A 25575-nucleotide genomic window follows, 5' to 3' on the forward strand; every position below is an offset into this window, starting at 1 on the left:
AGGTCACAGGAAGAAGGAAGAAAGGGAAAGCTCCTGGAGCTCCTGTTACACCTTCTCCTTTGAGAGTGGGATTGTAGAATCATCAGAGAATCCCAGAATGGTTTGGGTTGGAAGGAACCTTAAAAACCATCTTGTTCCACCTCTGGCCATGGGCAGGGACACCTTCCACCATCCCAGGCTGCTCCAAGCCCTGTCCCGCCTGGCCTTGGGCACTGCCAGGGATCCAGGGGCAGCCACAGCTGCTCTGAGAATTCCATTCCAGGGCCTCCCCACCCTCAGAGTGAGGAATTCCTTCCCAATCTCCCATCCAGCCCTGCCCTCTGGCACTGGGAAGCCTTTCCCCCTTGCTTGGCTGTGGCTCTATGTTTATGACAAGCCTTTCTCTGCTGTAATTCCCCCCTGAATGTCCTGTGGTGGGGCTGGGTGGATGCTCAGCAGCCTTGGCTCCTTTTCACTCAGCTCTTTCTGTTGCCCTCCCTGTCAGGAGCTGCAGGACCAGATTGATGAGCTGCACTCAGAGCTGCAGGAGTTCCGTGCCCAGGGCAAAGTGCTCAGGCCTGCCCTGAAGAATTCCTTGTCAGAGGAGTTTGACATTGACATGAAGAGTCATGGCACCAGTGGCATTGAGCCTGACCAAGGTAAAACATCCCTCCTGTGGGACTGGCAGCTGGGCTGCAGGTGTTTGCAGCACCTTAGAGGTCATTCTGTGAAACCTTCCCAGTGAGACTTGGTGCCCAGCTCTAATTTGGTGTTTAATGTTAATTTGGACTCTGACTGCTGAACCAAATTTAGGGCTGAAATGGAAGTTTGCAGTTCCTTGGCTGTGTTTGTGGTGGGAGTTTGAGAGCTGCCAAACAAATCTGAATTGCTGAAGTAATTCTGTTGAGAATGATATCCCTTTATGTATTGTATAATTAATGTTTTTATAGTTATATAAATTATTACTTGATTGCTTTTTCCAAAGGACTCGGTTCAGAAGACTGCAACCCATTAAATATGAGCATAGAGGCAGAAATGGCCATTGAGCAGATGAAGGAGCAGCACCACAGGGATCTGCATCACCTCAAACAGGAGCTTGAAGACACAGTAAGTGTTGGAATGGGATGGTCTTGGAGGTCCCTTCCCACCCAAACCAATTTGGGATTCCGTGATCCCAGGAAGAAAGAAAGCTGAGCACTGATGCATTCTTTCCTTTAGTGGAAATCTCAATATTCAGCAGAGTGAACATACAAAACTAGATGGAAATATTGATGAAAACATGCCTGTGGAATATTCTGTGGAAAATGAACAAATCCATCCCATTTTCCCTCCTGCAGGTGAGCCATTATGAAAGGCAGCTGGATGAGACAAAAGCCCACTGGGAAAAGGAGCAGGAGGATCTGAGGCAGAAGTATGCTGAGGAGATGAATGCCATGGAGAAGCAGATCACTGGCCTCAAAAATCAAATAGCAGAGCTGCAGGGAGAGGCTGCAGCGCTCAGAGAGCAGCAGGAGGAGCTCAGCTGTAAACACAACGAGGAGAAAAACAAATTACAGCTGCATTTTGATGAGGAGAAAGCCAGCCTGCAGGACCTGCTGAGGCAGGAGCATGAGGATGAGGTCAGGGCCAGAGTGGAGCAGGTGAACGAGAAGTTCAGGCGAGAGCGGGAGGAGCTGATGCAGAAGAGTGTCTGGGTGGAAGAGAAGATGAGAGCTGTGGTGCAGAGCCTGCAGGAGGAGAAGGGGGAGCTGGAGCAGGGCTTCCAGGAGCAGCTGAAGAGGCTGGCAGAGCTGCATGCCCTGGAGAAGGAGGAGCTCCAGGAGGAGCTGCTGAGGAAGCACCAGCAGGAGCTGGAGGAGGAAAGGTGAGTGTCACCTCTGGTGGGGACAGTGCTGGAGCGTGGTGACCTGGGTGAGTCTAGGGCAGAAACCCCTCCCTGCTGGGGAATTCCAGGTGTCCTGCTCTGTCCCACTGCACTGGGCTGCTCTCCAGGGCTTTTTCTCCTCTGACCTTTCTCCAGCAGATCTTTAGATTCATTTGTAGCTCGCCCAGAGGCAGCAGTTGTGTTAAAGCATAACCAGGAGTGATTAACTCCAGCTCTGTTCAGGATCCCTGTGCTCCAAAAATCCCTTTAAAACTCAAACAACTCTGGGTTTTCAGAGTTCTTGGCTGAAGAAGGAAAGGGGTGGCTGGGATGTGCTTTTAGCCAACATGGAGTGTCAAAAGAAACTGAAGCCACCCTGGGGTGAGGGGGGTGAGAGCATCTGCCCCCCCCCCCAAAATCTGAGCACAGGAACTGAAGGGCACAAATTGCACATGAAACCTTTTCTGAGGACATTTCATGAGCTGTTGCACTTTTCCAAGGCAGTTTTTCTTTTTGAAGTTTCACCAAATTGCCTCGAATTTAACATACAGCTCCCAGAAACACCCATCCAAGTAGTCAGTGGATAAAAAAACAAAGTAAATTTCCAACTTGTTTTGTTCAGCCTAAAAAGCCAGTTTAACCTCTGAGGTAGTTTAGTAATATCTTATGTTAACCATGTCTAGGAAAAAAATGGCAAGTGACTATAACAGAAGAGCATCTCATGCACAAACCCAGTTTTCTGTGGACACACAAACACTGGTGAATAAATATGAAGAAAGCCTGCAGAGCCTGGCAGGACGTTACCAGAGAGAGCTGCAGGAGCTTGCTGAGCAGCAGAGAGAGGAGAAATCCCAGTGGGAGTTTGAAAGGGATGAAATTGCTCAGGAGGCTGCTGAAGCCCACGAGCAGCTGAAGGAAAGCTTGGCAAGTGAGAAGGCTTTTTGTTCTGCCCTGAGCCAGGAGAAGGATCTCCTGGAGAAAAATTTCAAGGAAGAAGTGAACAAGCTGGTGTGTGAGAGGGAGCAGCTGGAGAAGGAGCTGAGAGAGCTGAGGAGTGCTGCCCAGGAGCAAGAGGAAAAGATGATGGAGAAAATCAGCCAACTCCAAAATGACCATGAAAAAGAGCTCAAGGAGAAAGATGAACAGATATCCACAGTGGAGCAAAATGGGAAACTGGTTAGGGAAAAGCTGGAGAGACTGGCCAGTGAGTATCAGCGAGAGAAAGAAGAGCTCAATTCCAAACTTCTCGCTTTGGAGAGTTTAAACAGAGACATTTGTGAAAGGGCAGAGACAGAAAAGGCTGAGATGGGCTTGGAAGTGTCAGAGCTGCGAGGGAAAATACAGAAATTGCAGTGGGAAACACGGAGCTTCTCTGCCCTGCAGAGCCACTACAGGCTCCTGGAGAGTGAGTATGCAAAAGCCAAGAGCCAGATCGCTGCTTCTCCTGGTGCAGCTCCTCTGGGAGAGGATGGGGACGTTCTCCAAAACCTGCAGAAGGTGCACGAGCAGGCAGTGAAGGAGAATGTCAGGATGGCTGCCCAGATCCTGAGGCTGCAGCACCGGCTGCAAGCAGCAGCAGAGCAGGAGCTGCAAGCTCCCAGCCCCAGCTGCTCCCAGGCTGGCTCAGAAGCAGAGGAGATGGAGCCCAGTTTTGAAGGGGTGCCCAGTGATTGTCAAGATGTGGCCGTGGGGGCAGGTTTCAGTGTCCTTCCACCTCTGGAGGCTGATACTACAGACCTGGAAGAAATGTCAGAGGTGGATTGGCATCTGGAGGAGGGATGTGTGAAAGCCAGAGCTGGTGGCCACCCTGAGGCACAGGGGTGTTGGATCCAGGGAAGTCAAGCAGCTCTGGATGCTGATGGCAACCAGGGTGGTGACAAGAACTTTTCCTGGGTGCCTCTGCTGCCAAAAAAGGGAGATCTGGAGAAAGCTCCCGGGCCAAAAGCGCTCCACAACGATGTCAAACAGCAGAAGGTTCATCTGCTAAATCACAGAACTGCTCCCAGAAATAGAGGGCTTCTTTCTGATGCCTTGAAGGTGCAGGGGGAGCTGGAGAGGGCTGAAGAGCTGAGTGAAGACTCTCTCCAGCTGGATCACACTCCTGGGGCAGCAAACAGTGACCTGAAGAGCGTAATAGCTCAGCTTTGGAAAAGGGTGGAAGAGCTGGAAGACAGATCCATGGCACAGGCCGAACTTCTGTCACTGCAAGAAGAAATTCAGGTAGAAAATGAGGATCTGAAGGCTGAAGTGATGCAGTTAATTGAAAGAAATGGAGTGCTGGAAGACAGCCTGCGTAGGCTGAGGAGGCTTTGTTGTGAACAAAAAGAAAGTGAGGTGGAAAGCGTCAGGTTTGGAGGTGAAAACACCAAATTCCATGTGCAAGAATTGGAAGAGATGAAAGAATTGGAAGAGATGAAAGAATTGGAGGATGTCCAAGAACAAGATGCTCAAGGAAACTCAGGTGTGCCCAGTGACACAAGAGGTGGGAAGCTGGAAGAACATCCCACCACGTGCCCGGCCCAGCAGGAGAAGAACCCCCAAGGCGACAGCGCCGCGACACAAGTGGGAAAAGCAGGAATGGGGGATCCCAACCCCCAGGTGAAGGAGACAGCTCTGGGTGCCCCAGAGGAGAGGAGGGCAGTGACCCAGAGCTTGCAGAGCACGTGCACTGAGCTGCAGCAGAAGGTTGACCTGCTGAGGTAACGTACCGCGGCGTTGGCCACTAACCCAGCGCTGCCCCGGCCGCTCCTTTAACCACCCTAGATTAACTCTGCTTTAACTCTGAGTAGCAAGCAGTGCCATGGACTCCTAACTCCTCTAGTCATGGATAAAGACCACTGGAATCAATAGCTGTGTGTGACTTACTCCTCTCTGTGCCTGCCACCTAAGCAGGAGCCACCTGCCAGCTGTCCTGTGTGTGGATGTCACCGTCACCGTGTGTAGCTCGTCCTCCAGCACAAACCCTTTGTATTCCCATGTCCAAAATCCATGGTAACACCTCCAGAGTGCTTCGTAGCTTTTACTAATCTTCACCTCACTCAGTTTGTTCCCTTCTAGAGCTGAATGTTGCTCACAAGGCTAAAATTGCTCCTGTTTTGCCTCAGTATTTCGGTGAATGCTGTAGGATGATGGTAATTTGAAATGCTGAAAGTGCTTCTATTTTTCTCAGTATTTATGTTAATATTAGAGAATTGTAGGGACTTTTTTTTCCCAGTTAGGAACCCCTCAGGAGTGGGGAATGGTAAATACAGTTATAAAACATATATTCATTATATTATACTCATCATAGGTTTTACCTATTTGTTTTTAACTGCTGTATTCCAGCAAGGATGGTTTTTTTTTTTTTTTAAATGGATAAAGTGGCTACAAGTGGTTTAATTATTGTTCAGCACCAGCTTCCTGTAGGAAATTGTTCTTTCAGGTGTCCCACCATGGCTAAGTTATTTCTGTGCAGTCTCCTGAGGACAGAAATGACATTTTCCAACCGTGCTGTTCCCAGAATTCTGAATTCCAGCTGAGGAAACAGCTCACCCTCCTGGCAGTCTGCATATTGTGCTGTTCAGCTGTTATTTCCAGCTTAAGAACTGAAAGATATGTAGAACATCGTGTGAAACTTTAGGTTTTAACTCACTTGAGCTGCTTTAAAACAAGCCCCAAAAGCCCAGGGGTGTTTTTATAGTTTGCTGTAAAATTTTGGGGTTTTTTGAACAAACTGGAGAGCGCTCCTGCTGAATTAATGTAAAATATAAATACACCATTTATGCAGAAAACAAGGCAGTTGTAGCTTTGTTTTTGAAGCATTAGAGGTAGCTCTGAGTCAGGGCCCTTCTTCCCTCTCCAGGTGTCCCACAGGATGTGTTCTCACTTGTCTCCTGTCTCTGCCCAGGTGTGAGGCCGAGAAGCTCCGCGAGGAAAACGCCGTCCTGAAGAACGAGGTGACTTTACTAAATGAGGAAGGGAGTGCTTCCAGCCTGAAGCTGAGGGAGCTGAATGGATCCAGGGAAGAAATGAGGTGAGAATCCCATGAGGAATGCCCCCTGTGGTGCCTTCAGGCTGTTGTGTGGCTCAGCCACCATGGGCTCATCCCTTCTCTCCAAGCTCCTTGGTGTGTTAGGTGCTGTACAGATCCCAAATGGGGTTATTTCATGGAAATCCAGCAGGCTCTCAGGTTATTCCTCATCCTTTTCCCTGCCCCAGCTTGTCCTGCCCACCCCCAGAGCCAGGCAGGGGTGTAGCTGCAGGCATTGAGGTGACCCAGTAACACACACAGAGGACTTAGGAGCTGACCTGATGCAATCATTTGTGCTTCAGCAAAGGCAGGGAGAGGCTCATCTGACAGATGATTCCAGTGGTTGGGTCTTTGGCAAGTGCAGAACCATCCCTGATCCTGGGATTGTTCTTCCCCTCTAGGAAAGACCCACTTGGGGCACCTTGAGAGGTTGAGCACTTGCCAGGTTGATGCAGAACAGGGATGCTGAGCAATGAATAAATAAATGCCCACAGTTACCATTTCTGGTGGTGTTTAAAACAAACAGCTCATTTTTGGAATCATTAAGGTTGGAAAAGTCCTCAAGATCATCCAGTCCAGCCATTCCCCCAGCACTGCCAAGGCCACCACTGATCCCTGTCCCCAAGTGCCACATCCACAGGGATTTTAAATCCCTCCAGGGATGGGAACTCCACCCCTGCCCTGGGCAGTGAAGAAATCTTTCCTGATGCCCAATCCAAACCTCCCCTGGCACAACTTGAGGTGATGTCCTCCTGGGCAATCTTGCAGTTGTGATTATTGATAATTGATTTTAGTGTTCATGAGCTTTCATTTCTCCATAGGCAGAAGATAGAGGCTGTGAGAAAGGAGAAAGTGGCTGTGCAGAAGATGGTGGACAACCTGAAAAAGCAGGTGTGTGGCAGCAGAAAAGGAGCATTTTATAAATTGAAATGTTTTGATGGCTGTTTTATTGCACTTTGGGATTGATTTGAGGCTTGCTTGACCTGCTCATAAGACAACAGCTGTAATTGTCCAGGCTTGAGAGCACTTTCCACAGTCAGCTGGAAAGTTTATGTCATGGAAATACAAAGTTTAAACCTTTTGTTTTGTAGTTTTTGTGCAATTCTCTGCAGTAGCCCATGGGAAATAGAGACTGTCATTCAACCTCTGCTCATTTCCCAGCTGGCTTGGTCTAGGAGTTCTGCCAGTTGTATCCATGTGGCTGCTGCTTTTATGGTAGGGGTGGCTTGTTACAATGGGTGAAATAAAAGGATTAATTACCTTTAACATCCATGCCATCTTGGTATTGCTTAGGAAAATATTTGCTCAGAGTAATCTATCAGGATAACCCTCAAAATCCACACCAGCATGGCAGAGTGTTGGGTGACTGGTCTCTAATTAAGGCCAATTATGACAAAATATTATTTGTTTGGAGTCACTGTCAGAGTGAGACTTGTCAGATCTTTGATCACCTTAATAGAAAGGAAATACCCAAAATCTCATTCCTGGTGAGAAATCACTGCTCTCCCCTCTCAGGTGGCTGATCTGAAGACCAGGAACCAACAGCTGGACTCTGAAAATACAGAACTCAGCCAGAGGAACTCCAAAAACCAAGCAGATGTGCAGGATCTCAATCAACAGCTGGCAAGGGTGCTCAAGCAAAAGGACAGGGAAGAGGGGAAGTGTACCCTGGAAGAATGGGAAAAGGAGAGGCTGCTGCTGAAAGAGGAGCTGGAAAACTCCAAACTGGAGGTACAGGATTTGGTAGGACAGTTGGACCTCAGGGGCTTTGGAGTTTGCATCCCTGTCCTGAGATGGGATTTCAAAGCTGAGCTTTGCTAAGTGCTGGCTTAAACACAGCAGCAGCCAAAAGCCAGGAGGGAAAAATGTGCAGGTTTGTCTTGCAAACACAGTTTAGTGGTGCCAAATATTTCCCTGCATTTTCCATGTTGTTCATCCCATGCCATCTCAGCTCTATCCAGTGGCTGCAGCATCCTCTGCTTCAACTTTTCTCTGTGAGTCTCCTAAATTGACATCTCAGCCTTTTAATGTTTTGCAGTCATCAAATATGGTGTCGTCTCTGGAGATGGATTTGTCGAAAATGAAGGTTCAAGCTCATCTCCTGGAGCAGGAGAACCACATCCTCAAGCAGGAGCTGCAGAAGACAAAGCAGGTATGGCATCCTATTGCCCAGAGGAGCTGTGGCTGTCCCTGCATCCCTGGAAGAGTCCTTGGAGCAACCTGGGGGAGTGGAAGGTGTCCCTGCTTATTCCAGAGAGGTTGGAACTTGATGACCTCTAAAGGTCCCTTCCAACCCAAACCCTTCTGGGATCTGAGTGCCACACTTTGATTTGCACCATCTCTTAATGGCTGAAAATTGAGAGGTGGAAATAGTTGATTTCTTTAAAGAAAGGTCATAAAAGGAAGGGAATGTAACTCCTCTGGAAAAGGTTTCCAGGTGCAACACACAGTTCTTCAAATAAGGTTGGGGTCACTGAGACTTTGCCAAAAGATTTTGGGAGTAGTGGATCTACAAAGAGAAGCTTTGGTCAGGATAAAGATTTAGAGCTGTAATTAAGGGATAGGCAGGGCAGATGGGATCCAGAGGAGAACATTTCCCTGGTTAACTGGAGATATAACCCATTTTAGCTCCATTTAAGGAGTGAGCTCTTCCAGCATGGCCTGTCAGGGAGAATTCCTGTTGCTAAACCCATCTGGAGATCTGGGAGTCTCACAAGGTCTGAGGATAATTTCCTGGAGAGCTGAGTGATCTCCTGTGCAAGCACAGTTCAATTGGCTGTAAATGGATGCTAATAAACACAGATAATGAAGGCTTCAGATGAGGCAGCTCCCTGATTAGGGCTCCACAAAGTCATTTTGTGCACAGTGTAAAACACTCCGTGCTCAGGGTAGATAATGCTCTTACAAAGCAAAAGCAGCTGAGGCCTGTTGAGGAAGGAGTGGATTGTGGCTGGAGTGTAATGACAGGAGATGCAGTGAGGAAAGGCAGTGATAAAGCCCTGGGGCACCTGGGAGAAGGATTGGAAGGCAGCAGGGCAGGGGTTTTCCCTCTGGGTTTGGTGATTTCTGTGGGATAGGATGGAAAAATCCTTCTCTGTCAGGGAGGGGAGGGCCTGGCATGGGCTCCTGCATCCCTGGAAGTGTCCAAGGACACCTTGGAGCAACCTGGGATAGAGGAAGGTGTCCCTGCTCATGGCCTCCAAAGGTCCCTTCCAACCCAAACCATTTGGGCATCCCCTGATTTTCATGCCAAATTCTGTGACAGCGCCGAACTGCAGCAATGAGGGCTCTGTTTCCCACAGCTGCCCAGATGTCCTGACCTTGCTGACCTTCAAAATGAAGTTGCAAGTTTAATCACTAAAAATGAAAAGCTGCAGAAAGAGAAAGAAGCTCTGAGTGAGGAACTGAACAGATGCATTGATAAGGTAAGAAGGGCAAATCCTCATCCCCATGTGCTGTGAAAATTCCTAGATCTGTCAAACTTCTCTGGATGTTTTTTTCCCTCACCCTCAAGCCTGATAAAGGCTTTATTGCCACTGCCTGGCTTTATTTTTTTTTTTTCCTAGCTGGTCTTAGAGAGGAAAGCTTCAATTCTGGAGCACAGCTTTACTGTAATTTGATTATGTAGAAAATTCCAAACATTGCAAGGAAGAGAGGCCTGGATATAAATGCTGCAGCAGGACAAGGAAGGCAGTGTTCTGGACTTTCATTGCATCCCTAACCTCCTGTCACTCTGAACTGGAGCAGAGCACACTGTCAATAATCATCCCATTGTGTGGAAATTCAGGGAGCTGAGGGGCTTTTTGCTTTCCTGCATTTCCCTTCCTTCCTTAGCTTTAACTCCCTCTAGGGTGACCCTTGAAGTGAAATGGAGTCAAAACCAAATTCCTGAGTGAGGATTGATCTCATTGCAGGTAGCTCAGGTCAGCTGCCTGGAGAGTGCAGTTGGCAGCTTGAAGCAGGAGCAGGAATGCTGGGAGCAGCAGAGTCAGGCACTGGAAGCACAGCTCAGCCTCTCCCAGGACAAGGTATGGAACACTGCTTCATGGTCTAACCTGGGCAAAGCACCTGGATCATCTCCTGCAGTGCTTTTTGTCATGGGAGGCCCCTCCTGATGCCATGCAGCTGAGAATGGCTGCTTGAGGGGTGTTCTTAAAGGACAAAACTTGTTAAACACAAGGAGGGATTTTTCTCTCTGCAGCCAAGTTACTTCTGCCAATTCCCTCTGCCTGGTGATTCCTAAAATGCTGCAGAGACTCTGCTGCTGCTCCTCTGTCCTGGTGCAGGCCCATCCTTCCCCAGGCAGGGATGGGATCAAGTGGTTCCCTGCTTGGCTGAGCCTTCCTGGAGCAGGAAGAATAAACAGTTCAGGGGAAAGCTTCTTTCCAGGGTGTCTCAGTGAATGCTCAGGGCTGGAAGATGTTTCTGGTGAATGCAGCTTTGTGGCTCTGTTCAAAGTGGGTGGCTGGGAGCTTGGAACAGGAAGTTGGAAAATCATTTGGAATGATAGATTTTTAAGGATAGAAAATCCTTATAAGACTGAGTCCAGTCATCCCCCCAGAACTGCCCAGGCCACCACTGCCCCGTGTCCCCAAGTGCCACATCCACCCAGCTTTAAATCCCTGCAGGGATGGGGATGGCACCACTGCCCTGGGCACTGTGCCAGTGCCCAAAAATCCATCAGGAAATATCCAATCTAATCTGAGCCTCCTCTGACACACCTTGAAGCTGTTTCCTCACCCTGTCCCTTGGTCCCTGGAGCAGAGCCTGACCCCTTTTAGTTCCACCTCCCTGTCAGGGGCTTGTGGAGAGCAATCAACTCAATTGAACCTTTTCCAAGGAGGAAATCCACGTTGTAACTTCACTCCTTCCATCAGAGATCCTAAATACCTGATCCACACAGGGAATCTTGATCCAGCAAAAGCCAAGCTGTGCTCCTGCTCTTTGCAGGTTCAGAGCCTCAGTGAAACTCTGCAGAGCACCAACCTCCAAGTGGCCCGGCTGAAATCCCACCTGCAGCTGACCCAGCAGGAGAAGGAAAGCCTGGAACAAGAGGTGATGGCACTGCACAAACAGCTGCAGGGCACCAGTGAGAAGGTAAAGGCTGCAGGCACCTCAGGAGCTAGCTGGAATTGTTGGATATAATGTGCAGGATTGAAGCTGGTTTTTAAAAATTGGGTTTTAAGTGTTGGACGTGCACAGGCAATGGTCAGTCCCTCTCCTGAGTCTCCATTCTTCCCTGAAAGAAACTTTTTGCTAACAAAACCCCCAAATCTGTGGACAATGCATTAATTTACACCTATCAGCTGTAAAAATTAAACCAGTCCTTGACAGAGGGTCTCATTTTCAGTGCAGCTTGGGTTTGCAAGGTACAGAATTACACCAGCCTCTCAGCTAATGAGGATTTGTAACTGAAGGAGGTTGTAGACAGCAGTCCTGGGATTGCTGTTATGAATTCAGTTTCTAATTTGGCTTGTTTGCCTTGTAATTAAGGAATATTTAATGTCCACATGGAGAAGAGGCTGTTTCAGGATTGTACAACAGGAGCTCAATTACAGCTGTTAGTGCATGGTATAGAATACTGAGTTCTGTTTGGCTCTAAAGAGAGCATAAATTGCTTTTTTTGTGCTGCTGAACTCTGTGCACTCCTTGTGCACCCAGCCATTATCCATGATTTCAGCAGAGGGAAGCACTTGGGACTTGCACATTGGAATTCTTAAGGGAAAACAGTGAGTGGGCTGGGAGGGAGAGGGGAATGCTGCAACTTTGGAGCCTGCACTTACTGAACATCCACCTAAACCCCACCTGAACAGAGCAAATGTCTGCTTCTTTGTTGAAGGCCTAACCCTGCAATTCTGTCTGTCTTAAGAACCTGGTTCTGGAAGGGGCTGTGCCTCCCTCAGGGCTGCAGGAGCAGCAGGGGCCCATCCCCTGGGATGAGCTGCAGCAGGAGCAGGAGCAGAGGCTGCTCAGGCAGGACAACGAGAGGCTGCAGAGGGAAGTGCAGAGCACAAAAGCAGACCTGGCTCACTGCAGGGAAAAGGTAACCTGGGCAAGCTGGCAGGTCACAGCAGGGCTGGGCTGGGAGCTCTGGAGGTCACTCAGACCCTTTTGTATAGATCACAATCCAAGCAGGTTTTGAATATCTGCAAAGAATGAGACCCCACAACACTCTCAGGACATTTCTCTTCTTTAAAAGACAATCCTGGTAATTCTTGTCCAAGATTTCAGTCCAACATCAAGTTAACAAAAAGATTCTTAATATTCCCAATGTTTTTCCTGTGCAATTTCTCCAGAGAATGAGACCCCACAACACTCTCAGGATATTTTTCTTCTTTAAAAGACAATCCTGGTAGTCCTTGTCCAGTCCTGGTGATTCTCTTGAGGTCACTCAGGCCCCTTTGCACAGATCACAATCCAAGCAGGTTTTGAACATCTGAGACCCCCACAACACTCTCAGGACATTTCTTTTCTTTAAAAGACAATCCTGGTAATTCTTGTCCAAGATTTCAGTCCAACTCCAAGTTAACAAAAAGATTCTTAATATTCCTAACATTCTTCTTGTGCAATTTCTTGGCTCACAGTAATAACTGGATTATGGGGAGGACAAAGGGAAAGAAGGCCAAGATGTCAAAAATATCCCAGAGAAGCTGTGGCTGCTCCTCCATCCCTGGAAATGTCCAAGGCCAGCTTGGACAGGACTTGGAGCAGCCTGGGACAGTGGGAGGTGTCCCTGCCCATGGCAGGGGTGGGATGGGTTGGGATTTAAGGTCCTTTCCAACCCAAACCCCCCTGAGATTCTGTGAGCCCAAAACCAGCTGGTGTTTTAGATGAAGTGGAATTACCTGGGACATCTTTTCCCATTTGTTCACCTCTGATCTCCTCAGATCCGACAGCTGGAATCCACAATCCTCTCCCTAAAGCACCAAAAGCATCAGAGCCAGACAGGGATTGTCAAAGCCATGGAGCAGGAGAAGCTGAGCTTGAAGAGAGAGTGTGAGCAGCTTCAGAAGGAGTTGTCATCTGCAAACAGGAAGGTGAGTTTTGGGTGTTTGTGGGTTTTGTGTTCACACTGTTCTGGCTGGTACACACACAGGTCAGTGCAGTAGTTTCCATCTCTCAGAAGCTGAAGGGATTTTGAAATATCCCTGGAAACAGAAGCTGTGTTTGAAGTGTTGAACATGCACAGGCAGTGATCAGTCCCTCTCCTGAGACTCCATTCTTCCCTAGAAGAAACCTTTTGCCAACAAAACCCCCAAATCTGTGGACAGTGCATTAATTTACACCTATCAGCTGTAAAAATTAAACCAGTCCTTGACAGAGGATCTCATTTGGGTTTGGAAGGTACAGAATTACACCAGCCTCTCAGCTGAGGTAACTTCCTTCTTCTGCTGTGAATTTTGAGCTCTTTGCCTCTCACCAGTCTGTGTCTGAAGGAGCTGGCAGGGCTCTGTGCATCTGCTGTGAGACAGCTCCTGCAGCAAAGCACTTCTCCTGGTTTTTAGACTTGTTGTCTTGGTACTCAGTGGTTCATGGGGGGGGGGAAACCAGGTAAAATGAGAAATTGCTGCTTCTCTGAGGACACTTTTTGTCTCTGATAGATCAGTCAGATGAATTCTCTTGAACGTGAACTGGAAAGCAGCTCAGAAAATGAAGGGCTGAGAAAAAAGCAAGTCAAGCTGGATGATCAGTTAATGGAGGTACTTTTCAATCAGGGTTGACTGTGGGCCTTTATCACTATTTTCTTGAACTTATTTTATTTCAAAACAACTTATGGATGTGTAGCAACAGAGAGAACTGATTGAAACCAGAAGAATTAACCTCTGCTGGTGTTTAACCTCCTCTTTCATGACCAAGCTGTGTGGCAACCATCCTGCTCTCTGAAGCTTGTGTTTAGTCATAATTCACATGTGGCTTCAGATGGAAAATCAAACAGCAAAGAAATTTGTTTCTGCACTTGAGGCAAGGCTGACACTTCCCTCTTCCTTCCTAAAACATGTCCCCTCAAATTTCCTGTCTAATATTTGTGTGATGCTGCTCTTCATGTAGAAACATGTTCTTATTTCCCCTGTGAATCATTTGCTGAATTTAAGCTTAATATTATCCAAATAGTGAAAAAATAGCAATTTACACAGCTTACTGGTAATTTGAAGGCACAAGTGAAAACTTTAGTGGAGAATCTTCCAAAAGCTGCTGTAAAAGTTCAAAATTTAGGAGTCCTTGTTTATAGGGATGGACAACTTAACTGTGTTTAGTGCATCCCATTAAGTCAGCCCAGACCTCCAAGCTCTCTCTCAGTAGTCTTGCCTAAATTTGATGTCCTGGATTTGAGTTTAAAACATAATATTGAAAAAAAAAATTAAAACCTTACAATTTTGACTTGTTCCATAAGTCAAGGCATCTTTTAGATGAGGCTTCTGTAACACTTTATAGATGGCTTCATGTTTTTCATCAAATGGGAGCCATTAGGCTGAGAATCCTAAGTAATTAGTAATAAAACTGTAAAAACCTAATTAGGAAAGATGAGATTTTGCCAAGTTAATGAAAAGACTGTTTATATTCCCTGTGAATTTATTTATATAGTCTTCATTAAGCTTTGGGAAAATGCCAAACACTCAAACCCATAAGCAGCCAGCCTGGGATGGTGTTTTTCTCCTGAAATGTGAATTTCACCCATGCAGGATTTTGTTCCTCCTGGTAATCTTTTCCCAGCAGGTGTGTGCAACATTCCCTCAGTGATTTGTGACTTCTAACTCTCTCTTTTGTGCCTGTTCTCCTTTTGTCCATGGCTCACCTGGCTAGAACTCAGTGGTTGGAGCTAGCAGAGAAGGGGGCAGTTCTCTCTCTGAAATAGTGTGTGAAGGTAGAGCAATCACTTTTCATGTACCCCCATAGCATGGAGAAAACACTCCTTCCATTTTTTTTTCAATGAATATTTTATTTTTTTCTTTTTATTCCATGCATCTCTTAAGTGAAGAAGCCACTATTCATTTCAGTGTCAATTCTGGACAGCTGCACATGTTCTCTGTGGGTTGGGTTGTGCAGTGGGACTCTGTACCCTGAGGAGCTGTGTGTTCCTGAGGGCTTGCATGGAAATGCAGAGAAATCACCCCACTGCTTCCAAAAGAATTCCAAAAAGTGGGAGAATGAAAAGTGGCTTCCTGCTGCCCCACTGCCTGTGAGGCTTGGAGGTGTTTGCATCTTTCCCTCTGGTGCCTGCATGCTTTTCCACCAGACTGTCCAATGGTTCCTCCAATTAATTAATTTCTGATCCCCCTTGGCATCATCCTGGTAGTTTAGCAAGCTCATGGTTCTTCCATTTTCCTCCACAGATGAATGCAGCAGGGCTAAATTGTTTTCCTTGTTGTTTCATTAGTAATTATTTTTAAGATGCTGTTAACACTAATTGACTGTTTCCTCATTAGTTACTTGTGTGCTTCACAACATGACAGGAGCCCTGAAAGAAATCCCACCAAAAGCTCTTTATTTTCACTGTTTACATTGTCAGGAAAAGAACAGCTCCTTTACAGACAAAGAGAACCCCTAAATAGCTTTAAAAAGTACAAATAGTTCCATTTTGAAGCATTTAGAAACCTATTTTCTGTTTACCTTGACCAGCAGAGATAGGGATGGTACCAGGGCCAGAAGAGCTGCACCATTGTGAAAAATATTTACAGGTAGAGATGAAGTCAATGAATGAAATATTATCCAAATTGATAATTTTGTCAATTGTCAAAGGGAATTAAAATCACCAAGAGAATCTTACACACCTTTTCCCAAGGGAACAGAGTGATGGTTTTAAGGCAGCAGGACCTTTATGGGAAGAAATTATTAATGCTACACAAATTCCAGCTGCAAATGAGTTGGTCTGAACCATCAGGGATTTTTACTGTCCAGTTCTGGTCCTTCTTAGTATAATTAACTCCTCCAGCTGGGAGTTATTTACCTGAGTTTTGCTGTAGTCTGGAAAAATCCTAAATTATTTCACCTGACTGGCTCAGCTTTCAGTATTTCCACAGTTAGGAGTGAGCACTGGGAAATATCTCTAGGGTGTTATATACTGAATTTTGAAGGGAACAGCAGAGATAAATGTTCCCTAAAGACTAGAAATAATCAGAACAATAATCAGCACAACTTCAGCCTTCTCCTGGAAATGGGAAATTATTGCTGCTTACAGCTCACCAACTAAATTTGATAGGAATTCATCCAAAATTCTGATTTTTATAATCAGTTAGGAGTGAACATTGGGAAATGTCTCTAGGGTGTTATATACTGAATTTTGAAGGTAATAGCAGAGATAAATGTTCCCTCTCCATCCTAAAGACTAGAAACAATCAGCACAACTAATACTCAGCTTCAGCCTTCCCCTTGAAATGGGAAATTATTGCTACTTACAGCTCACCAACTGAACTTGGATAGGCATTCATCCAAAATGCAGTGATTTTATAACTCAGGCCTGAAATGATGACTCAAAGCCCATCTTCCTCGTGTGAAATTCCATCTTTTGTCACCTCTATCACCAAGTCCAGCCTTGTTCTTCTTGCACATAAAAAATCTGAGAGCAGCCTGCTCCTGGGCAGCCCTGGCAGGGGGAGCAGGTGCTGGGGTTGGGATTTGGGGTTCTGCAGATGTTCTGGGGTAGTCCTGGCAGAGGGAGCAGGTGCTGATGTTGGGATTTGGGGTTCTGCAGATGCTCCTGGGGTAGTCCTGGCAGGGGGAGCAGGTACTGGGGTTGGGATTTGGGGTTTTGCAGATGCTCTGGAGCAGCTCTTGCAGAGGGAGCAGGTGCTGATGTTGGGGTTTGGGGTTCTGCAGATGTTCTGGGCAGCCCTGGCAGAGGGAGCAGGTGCTGATGTTGGGGTTTGGGATTTTACAGATGTTCTGGAGCAGCCCTGGCAGAGGGAGCAGGTGCTGATGTTGGGGTTTGGGGTTTTGCAGATGCTCCTGGGGCAGCCCTGGCAGAGGGAGCAGGTGCTGGGGTTGGGGTTTGGGGTTTTGCAGATGCTCTGGAGCAGCCCTGGCAGAGGGAGCAGGTGCTGATGTTGGGGTTTGGGGTTTTGCAGATGCTCCTGGGGCAGCCCTGGCAGAGGGAGCAGGTGCTGATGTTGGGGTTTGGGGTTCTGCAGATGTTCTGGGCAGTCCTGGCAGAGGGAGCAGGTGCTGGGGTTGGGGTTTGGGGTTTTACAGATGTTCTGGGCAGTCCTGGCAGAGGGAGCAGGTGCTGATGTTGGGATTTGGGGTTTTACAGATGTTCTGGGGCAGCTCCTGGCAGAGGGAGCAGGTGCTGATGTTGGGGTTTGGGGTTCTGCAGATGCTCTGAGCAGCCCTGGCAGAGGGAGCAGGTGCTGATGTTGGGGTTTGGGGTTTTGCAGATGCTCCAGTCCAGGGGGATGCATAGCCAGAGCTCCCAGCAGCAAGGCTGTGCCACGGTGCCCAGGGAACAATTCCTGCAGCTCCAGCAGCAGCTGCTGCAGGCAGAGAGGAGGAGTCAGCACCTCCAGGAAGAGCTCCAGAGCAGACCCTCGGGGACAAACATGCAGCAGGTAAGGCCCTCTGACCTCAAAAGTGGAAATTTTTAAAGGTTTTGGTTTAGTTGTCTTGGGGTTTTTTGGTTTTTCTGTTTTTTTATTCTGGTGAGATCCATTCTCTGTTTATGCCAGTTCAAAAATGCCATTTCATGGCAGCAAGGATGTGTGTGAAACTGCTGGTTAGTGTGCTCAGCCTCAGCCACAGCTTTGTTCTGAAGTCCTCTTAGGTTTTTTGAGATCAAACCACTGCCACCCACATTTCACTGCCTCTCCTCCTGCTCCATGTGCAGTAATGTCTGTAGGGGCTTTTGGGTTGTTTCTTTCCCTTGTGACCCTGCCTAGAGCTGGTATTTTTCAAACACACCACACCAGCTCTTGCACAGGCACCCATCCCAGAAAATCCTAATTTGGGCTGTTGCTGTCCCAGGGAATTGTGTCACTTTTAGCAGAGCAAACACAAATTCATCCTTTTCCTAAGGTTTTTCCCAATCCTTCTTCTTCCTGATTTGGCCATGGAACAAGACACTGGAACTGTTCTACAGAAACCTCAACATTTCTGGGGGAAAACCAATTCCAAGGGAGATTTATTCATCCACTCACTTTTAGTGGCAATTTTTTACCTTGCAAAGCTGAATTCTAGGCAATAAAAAGGTTTGCATCTGCCATATAAAAATTGTCAAATGATCCTTTTCTTCCAAAAGTAATTGGATCTCTAAATGTCTAAAGCTTTGGCTCAGGCCAAATCATGTCTTAAAACAATATTACACCTTTACCTTATAAGAAAAGATAAAGTTCTAAGTAACCAGAATTTATATTTAATTAATATAATTTAATGTAAATTAATACTAAATTTATGTTTAGTATTTTATCTATTTTAGATGAGATATTTATTTAGATTTGCACATAGTAACCTAAATTTATGTTTAGTATTTTATCTATTTTAGATGAGATATTTATTTAGATTTACACATAGTAACCTAAATTTATGTTTAGTATTTTATCTATTTTAGATGACATATTTATTTAGACTTACACTTAGCTAATACTATTTTATCTCATTTATTTATTCATCTGGTAGCAGGAATAAAACCACTCCTCTTATATTTTAAATTTAGATTGCAATTATACTTTAAAATAATACCTTAAATAATAATAATAATAATAATAATAATAATAATAATAATAATAATAATAATAATACCAAGACTTTGAAACTCAAAAATCTCTGAATGTGCTAATAAGTATTCCAGAAAAAAAGGGATTATGGAGAGAGCATAGGCAGTAACCAGTTTTTAAAGTATCCAAAACTTGGAGTAAATTTTTCTTTTTAAGAAAGGTAGAAAATCAAAATATTTCATTAAAAAATAAAAGCAAATAATTGCAGTTAAGTAGAAATAAATGGATTGCAAGGTTCCTTTTCAGAAGTTCCCATGCCATGGGGAGCAAAAAGTGCAGTTGAATTTAAAAATCAATCCCAGCCACGCTGCAGCAGTGGCAGATTGAGTGTGCTGGGACTGCATCAGGAGTGATGAGTTTAGAATTTGGATTTTGGATTTTGGAGCAGTCTGCACACGAGGCACATCCTGGAACTTGCACTTCCAGAGATGAATTGCTCCTGCATTTCCTGGAAAAGCTTTGGGAATTTAAAAATACTTAGAGAGGCTTTAAAAATGTGCTGTCAGTGCACTAATGCACTTCATCCTTTTAATTTTTTTCCTTAAAATGAGTGGATATTCTGCTTTAGAACACCCCTTTTTTACTAGAGAACTTCCTAAATCATTGTTAAAATTTGCACTTATAAACAAAGATTTATCTGTCTCCACTTGGTGAGCACCTCCTGCTTGAGTCTCTGTTGATTTTTCCTTGCCATCCTGATTTTTAGGGTTTAACACTTAGCTGAGCTCGTGTCCCTCTTCATGTCCCCTCTAGCACCCTGAACACTCCCATGCTAATCCCTCTCCATCATCCTCTCACCTGGGAAAGCTCAGGTTATCTCCACGTGCCAAAGAAATAATTTAGTTCTGCTGCTTTGCATTTTGCAGCTTTTTAGATCCTGTCTAATGAGGGATCCAAAGTTATCTCCTTTTTTTTTTTTTTTTAATGGAATTATTTTGTGTTTATCGTGCTTTGCAGTTTTCATTGCTTTTTGATCCTGGTTCTCTGTGGTTTTTCATTCCTTTCACAGTCAGCCCTGGGTTGTTTTCACCCAAAGGCTGCTGTTTATTTGAATTGCACTAAATTAAATAGAATTAGAACTCCTGAGCTGTTTGCACTGTGCTAACCTGTCTGGACTCTGAATTCCCAGTGATTTTCTGCTGTGCCCAGGGCTGTGATGAGCTCAGATCCCTTTCCCAATAACCAAACCTGGGAGCCAATTTAATTACCCAATTAATTACCCTGTTCATTAGCCAATATTTCCCAAAGCTTGCCTAGCACTGATTAATATTTGAGTTCTCCCTTTGTACAGCTCTTTATTTCAAATTTCATATCACTGAGGAGAAACCACAAGGTTTGACATAGAAATGCAAAGTTTTCCAAGGAGGGCCAGTTTGGCTACATTTTTCCCAAATTTTTGGAAATCTGTGAGATTTTTTTATATATATATATATATATATATATATATATATATAATGTATATATATATAATGTATATATAAAATTTAAATTATATTTTTATATAAAATAATATTAAAATTATATAGGAAATATATATATATATGTGTATATATATATATATGTATGTATAAAATCTACTATATTTATATATAATGTCTGGATACTTTTTTCCCAAATGCCTGGCAATCTCTGAGGTTTTTTTATCTGTATTTTATACATACATACATACATATTTATATTTATAATTTATATATAATGTCTGGATACATTTTTCCCAAATGCTTGGCAATCTGTGAGGTTTTATAGATATATTTTAAATATATATATATTATATTTATATATACTGTCTGGATACATTTTTCCCAAATGCTTGGCACTCTATGACGTTTTATATATTTTTTTAAATATATATAATTTAAAAAATATTTTTATATAATGTTTGGATACATTTTTTCCAAATGCCTGGCAATCTGTGAGATTTTCTGGATATATTTTAAACATCTGTATATTATAATATCCATATATTTAAATATCTATATATGATATTTATATATAAATTTTGGCTATATTTTTCCCAAAAGCTTAGCAATCCATGAGGTTTTATATATTTTTTTTAAATATATATCTATTATATTTATATATATAAAGTTTGGCTACATTTTTTCCAAATGATTGGCAGTCTGTGAGGTATTATATATATTTTATATATATATAATATTTCTATATTATGTCTGGATACATTTTTCCCAAAAGCTTGGCAATCTGTGAGGTTTTATATTTATATATATATATAATATTTCTATATAATGTTTGGGTATATTTTTCCCAAATTCATGGCAGTCTGTGAGGTATTATATATATATATTTATTTTTATATATATATATATTTATATATATATTTATAAAAATATTTCTATATAATGTCTGGATACATTTTTCCCGAAAGCTTGTCAGTCTGTGAGGTTTTATATTTATATATTTATTTATTTATTTATTTATTTATTTATTTATTTATTTATAATGTTTGGATATATTTTTCCAACATTCTTCGCAGTCTGTGAGGTATTTTTTATACATGTATATTTTTAAATATCTATATATTTCTATATAATGTCTGCATACATTTTTCCCAAAAGCCTGGCAATCTGTGAGGTTTTATATTTTTTATATATATACATATTCATTTATTTATATATAATGTTTGAATATATTTTTCCAAAATTCTTGACAGTCTGTGAGCTATTTTTTATATATATATATTTTTTTAATATCTATATATTTCTATATAATGTCTGGATACATTTTTCCCAAAAGCTTGGCAATCTGTGAGGTTTTATATTTTATATATATATACATATTTATTTATTTATATATAATGTTTGGATATATTTTTCAAAAATTCTTGGCAGTCTGTGAGCTATTTTTTTTTTTTTTTTTTTTTTTTTTTAAATATCTGTATATTTCTATATAATGTCTGCATACATTTTTCCCAAAAGCCTGGCAATCTGTGAGGTTTTATAGATTTTTATATATATATATATATATATATATATATATATATATATATATGTATATATATAATGTTTGGATATATTTTTCCCAAATTCTTGGCAATCTGTGAGGTTTTCTATATATTATATGAGATTTTCATGCTATAAATGAGATTTTTAGGGAGAGATAGAGGAGGATTTCCTTTAAAAAACTTTGCTAAGTTAATCCCTGCCACTGCTCTCTTAAAACCCAGGGATGAGAGTCCTTGGATGCAGACAATACCCCCCAACCTCCCAGCTGGGCAGTGCCAATATTGCTATTTATTTACAGCTCCCAAATACAAACTACTCTGCATGTTCTCTCTCTTTCTGCGTGTGTATTTTGTCCTTTTGCCCTGTTGCTTGCTCTGCTTGCTGTGGTGCTTTCTGGGGATGTTTGGAAGCAGCAGCTGGATGTCAGGGTCAAGTGTTGCCCCTTCCCTTCTTTCCCCAGGCCTTGCTCGCGGAGCAGCAGCGCGCAGTGCACGCCGATTCCTGCCGCAGGATTGGGCACCTCTGACACCTCAGCTGCTCTTGATCCCAGTCCTTTGCCATGATAGACACACACACACAACTGGCATAAGCTCAGAAACTTGAGGATCAAAACCCTTTTCTTTTCCTTTTTTTTCCTTTTTTTTTTCCTTTTTTTTTTCCTTTTTTTTTTTCCTTTTTTTTTTTCCTTTTTTTTTTTCCTTTTTTTTCCTTTTTTTTTCTTTTTTTCCTTTTTTTTTTCCTTTTTTTTTTCCTTTTTTTTCCTTTTTTTTCCTTTTTTTTCCTTTTTTTTCCCTTTTTTTCCCTTTTTTTTCCCTTTTTTTTTCCCTTTTTTTTTCCCTTTTTTTTCCCTTTTTTTCCTTTTTTTCCCTTTTTTTCCCTTTTTTTCCCTTTTTTTCCCCTTTTTTTCCCTTTTTTCCCTTTTTTCCCTTTTTTCCCTTTTTTCCCTTTTTTCCCTTTTTTCCCCCTTTTTCCCCCTTTTTCCCCCTTTTTCCCCCTTTTTCCCCCTTTTTCCCCCTTTTTCCCCCTTTTTCCCCCCTTTTTCCCCCTTTTTCCCCCTTTTTTCCCTTTTTTTTTTTCCCTTTTTTTTTTCCCTTTTTTTTTTCCCTTTTTTTTTTCCCTTTTTTTTTTCCCTTTTTTTTTTCCCTTTTTTTTTTCCCTTTTTTTTTTCCCTTTTTTTTTTCCCTTTTTTCCTTTTTTTTTTCCCTTTTTTTTTTTTCCCTTTTTTTTTTTTCCCTTTTTTTTTTCCCTTTTTTTTTTTCCCTTTTTTTTTTCCCTTTTTTTTTTCCCTTTTTTTTTCCCTTTTTTTTTCCCTTTTTTTTTTCCCTTTTTTTTCCCTTTTTTTTTCCCTTTTTTTTCCCTTTTTTTCCCTTTTTTTTCCCTTTTTTTTCCCTTTTTTTTCCCTTTTTTTCCTTTTTTTTTCCTTTTTTTTTCCTTTTTTTTTCCTTTTTTTTTTCCTTTTTTTTTCCTTTTTTTTTTCCTTTTTTTTTTCCTTTTTTTTTTCCTTTTTTTTTCCTTTTTTTTCCCTTTTTTTTCCCTTTTTTTTCCTTTTCCTTTTTCCCTTTTTTTTTCCTTTTCCTTTTTCCCCGCCCTTTTTTTCCCCGCCCTTTTTTTCCCATTTTGTTTTTCCGGTTTTTTCCCTGTTTTTGTTCCCTTATTTTTTCTTTTTTTCTTTTTTTTTTCCTTTTTCCCCCTTTACTTTTTTTTCCCCCTTTACTTTTTTTTCCCTTTATTTTTTTTCCCCTTTTCCTTTTTTTATTCCTTTTTTCTTGTTTTTCCTTTTTTCCATTATTTTTGTCCTTTATTATTTTTGTCCTTTATTATTTTTGTCCTTTATTATTTTTGTCCTTTATTTTTTTGTCCTTTATTTTTATTTTTCCTTTATTTTATTTTTTTCTTTTTCATCCTAAAAAAACAGCAAAAAAAAAGTCTCCACAGTGTTATTTTCTTATTTATTTGTCTAGAAGCTATTTTGTGAAAGCTCAGAAGCTTCCAGAAGCTTTTTAAAATTTGTTACAAACGGGTTTTATTTATGTTATTTAAAATGTGCAGTTGTTCAGTGTGGGAAAGAGCCTATTTTTCTCAAATGGAACTAATTTTATATGAGATTTGCAGAAAACCTGGGGTATTTATACTGCATTTTTGTAAAAGATGTATAAACTTTTTAACAGGGAAAGATGCCTTTTTTTGGATGTAAATGAAAAATAAAATCTTTTTTTAAGCATTATGTCTCTTGTCTTCATAGAAATCAAGAATTTCCACTTCAAGGATGAATAAGTTTTAGATGAACTATTTCTCTTTGATAGGGAACATTGTTATATAGGAGTTCTGGGAATATTTGTGGTGGGGATGTATTAGAGGACAGAAATTCAGCTTTTCTTTAGCAGATGTGCCTGAAAATTTAAGAAAATGAGAGATCTTCTACTGCTGTGGCCATAAAGTCAAAAAGGGAAAATTGTTTATTGGACAAAATTCTGTAGTTTTTATTTTGTCTCAAACTAGGATTTTAATAAATTTTCATTCATTTAGTAAGATTTAATCCTAATTTAATTAAATTAGGATTTTAATACTTTAACAGTTCAGCAGAACTCCTCTTTGAGGCCTGTGATTTTTCTGGTTGCAGCCATGAACCATTCCAGCTGTTTGCTTGTAAAGATCTTTTTTCCTCCTATTTTTCAAGACCTTAAAGCTGCTGCCTGAGCTGACTTCTCCCATTTAACATGAAATAATGGAAAGTGAGAATATTTAAGTCAAAAAAAACCAGGGATATCAGATATTGAGACCTCTCTAATTCTTTTGCACAAAATCACTCACTCAGGGCTCCTGCAACCCATGGGAAATGGAATGGGGAATTCCAGGGGTTTGAATTCCAATCCAATCCCATTAATTCAGAAAAATACCCACTCCACCCACACAGTAAAACTCTTTTCTGTGGGACTTTAATGTAATTAAATTTCATAAAAATAGATGAGCACATAACCTCATACACAAATAAATAAAATGTTGAGTGAGCTTCAATCAGCCCCCCAGGGGATCATTTTGTAGGGTTTAGATCAGGAACTCCCTCCCTGGAGCAAATTTTCATTTATCCTCCTCCACAGGTGGGGTGGGGCTGGGTTTGAAGGTGTTTTGGTTTGGGTTGGTGCTTTCTCAAACTTTAATCTCAAATGACTGCCTGGAATTTGAGTACCAAACCATCATTAAAATAAAATCCCAAATTCCCTGCAGTTCCTAAATCCAAACAAGTTCTTTTGTAATTCCTGATGTTTTTTATTTATTTGGGCAAATTTCACTCAGCTGTTTGTGTAAGATGACACAGAATTATGGTGCTTTTAGTTGCACTGTCACCTTGCTGAAGAAAAAGAAGAAAAACCAGTTGAGGGTTATGAAAACAAATCTAAAAAGATGTAAAAAATAAAATTTGGAATCCTACTTCTTTTGGATATTACTCAGTTTCAAGGGCTCTCTGGCATGGGAGAGTTACACTGTCAAACATGACCTTTTAACTTCACCTTCTTTTTATTCTAAAACCATTAAATTGGCTTTTTTTTTTCCCACATTAATCAGAAATTTGGCAGCACCAAAGAACAAGAAAAGGAAATTACCCAGCTCTGTCTCAGACAAGACAGCAGTTAGAATTTTATATAATTTTTCTTTGGTTGGGTAATTTCAAATATAACTTGCTTGGAAAACCAGTGCAATGCTGAGAGTGTCCTTCAAGGGATGCCATAACTATTTTCCTTCAGTTAAAGGTTCATTAATTTAATTACCTCTAAATCAGACTGAAATGTGAGTATAAACTGGAAAAACAAGACAGATGAATGGGAGCTGATTTTGAACTGATTTTTCCCATCCAGGGGGGCCATGAGCAGCTCCTAACCATGATGGAAGAGCGGATGATGGATGTGGAGCAGAAATTAAGGCTTGTGAAGAGGCTTCTCCAAGATAAAGTCCATCAGCTCAAAGAACAAGTAAGTGTTCTTGGATTTCCTCAAACCTTCCCCATTCCTTCTGTCAGCCCCTAAGAGGGCAAAAGCTGCCAAGCTGTTGTTCAGAAGA

The 25575-nt window shown here is 42.4% G+C and overlaps 1 protein-coding gene across 6 annotated transcripts in view; it reads left to right on the plus strand.

Moving 5' to 3' along the window:
• NIN (ninein) overlaps nt 1-25575 on the plus strand; it is a 67876-nt gene that overhangs the window by 36389 nt on the left and 5912 nt on the right. For 3 of the 6 annotated variants that reach the window (XM_059850684.1, XM_059850683.1, XM_059850686.1), the window contains exons 14-29: nt 485-638; nt 965-1086; nt 1317-1843; nt 2527-4542; nt 5730-5855; nt 6674-6743; nt 7368-7583; nt 7891-8004; nt 9155-9277; nt 9767-9880; nt 10803-10949; nt 11722-11895; nt 12740-12889; nt 13454-13552; nt 17225-17395; nt 25374-25487. In XM_059850684.1, coding sequence (XP_059706667.1) covers nt 485-638; nt 965-1086; nt 1317-1843; nt 2527-4542; nt 5730-5855; nt 6674-6743; nt 7368-7583; nt 7891-8004; nt 9155-9277; nt 9767-9880; nt 10803-10949; nt 11722-11895; nt 12740-12889; nt 13454-13552; nt 17225-17395; nt 25374-25487 — 4437 coding nt within the window. Of the gene's footprint in view, nt 1-484; nt 639-964; nt 1087-1316; nt 1844-2526; nt 4543-5729; nt 5856-6673; nt 6744-7367; nt 7584-7890; nt 8005-9154; nt 9278-9766; nt 9881-10802; nt 10950-11691; nt 11896-12739; nt 12890-13453; nt 13553-17224; nt 17396-25373; nt 25488-25575 lie in introns of those variants that run through there. The other 3 variants (XM_059850685.1, XM_059850688.1, XM_059850687.1) reach the window with 3 other exon arrangements.

This window comes from Haemorhous mexicanus, chromosome 6, assembly GCF_027477595.1.
Source record: "Haemorhous mexicanus isolate bHaeMex1 chromosome 6, bHaeMex1.pri, whole genome shotgun sequence".
Classification (NCBI taxonomy): Eukaryota; Metazoa; Chordata; class Aves; order Passeriformes; family Fringillidae; genus Haemorhous; species Haemorhous mexicanus.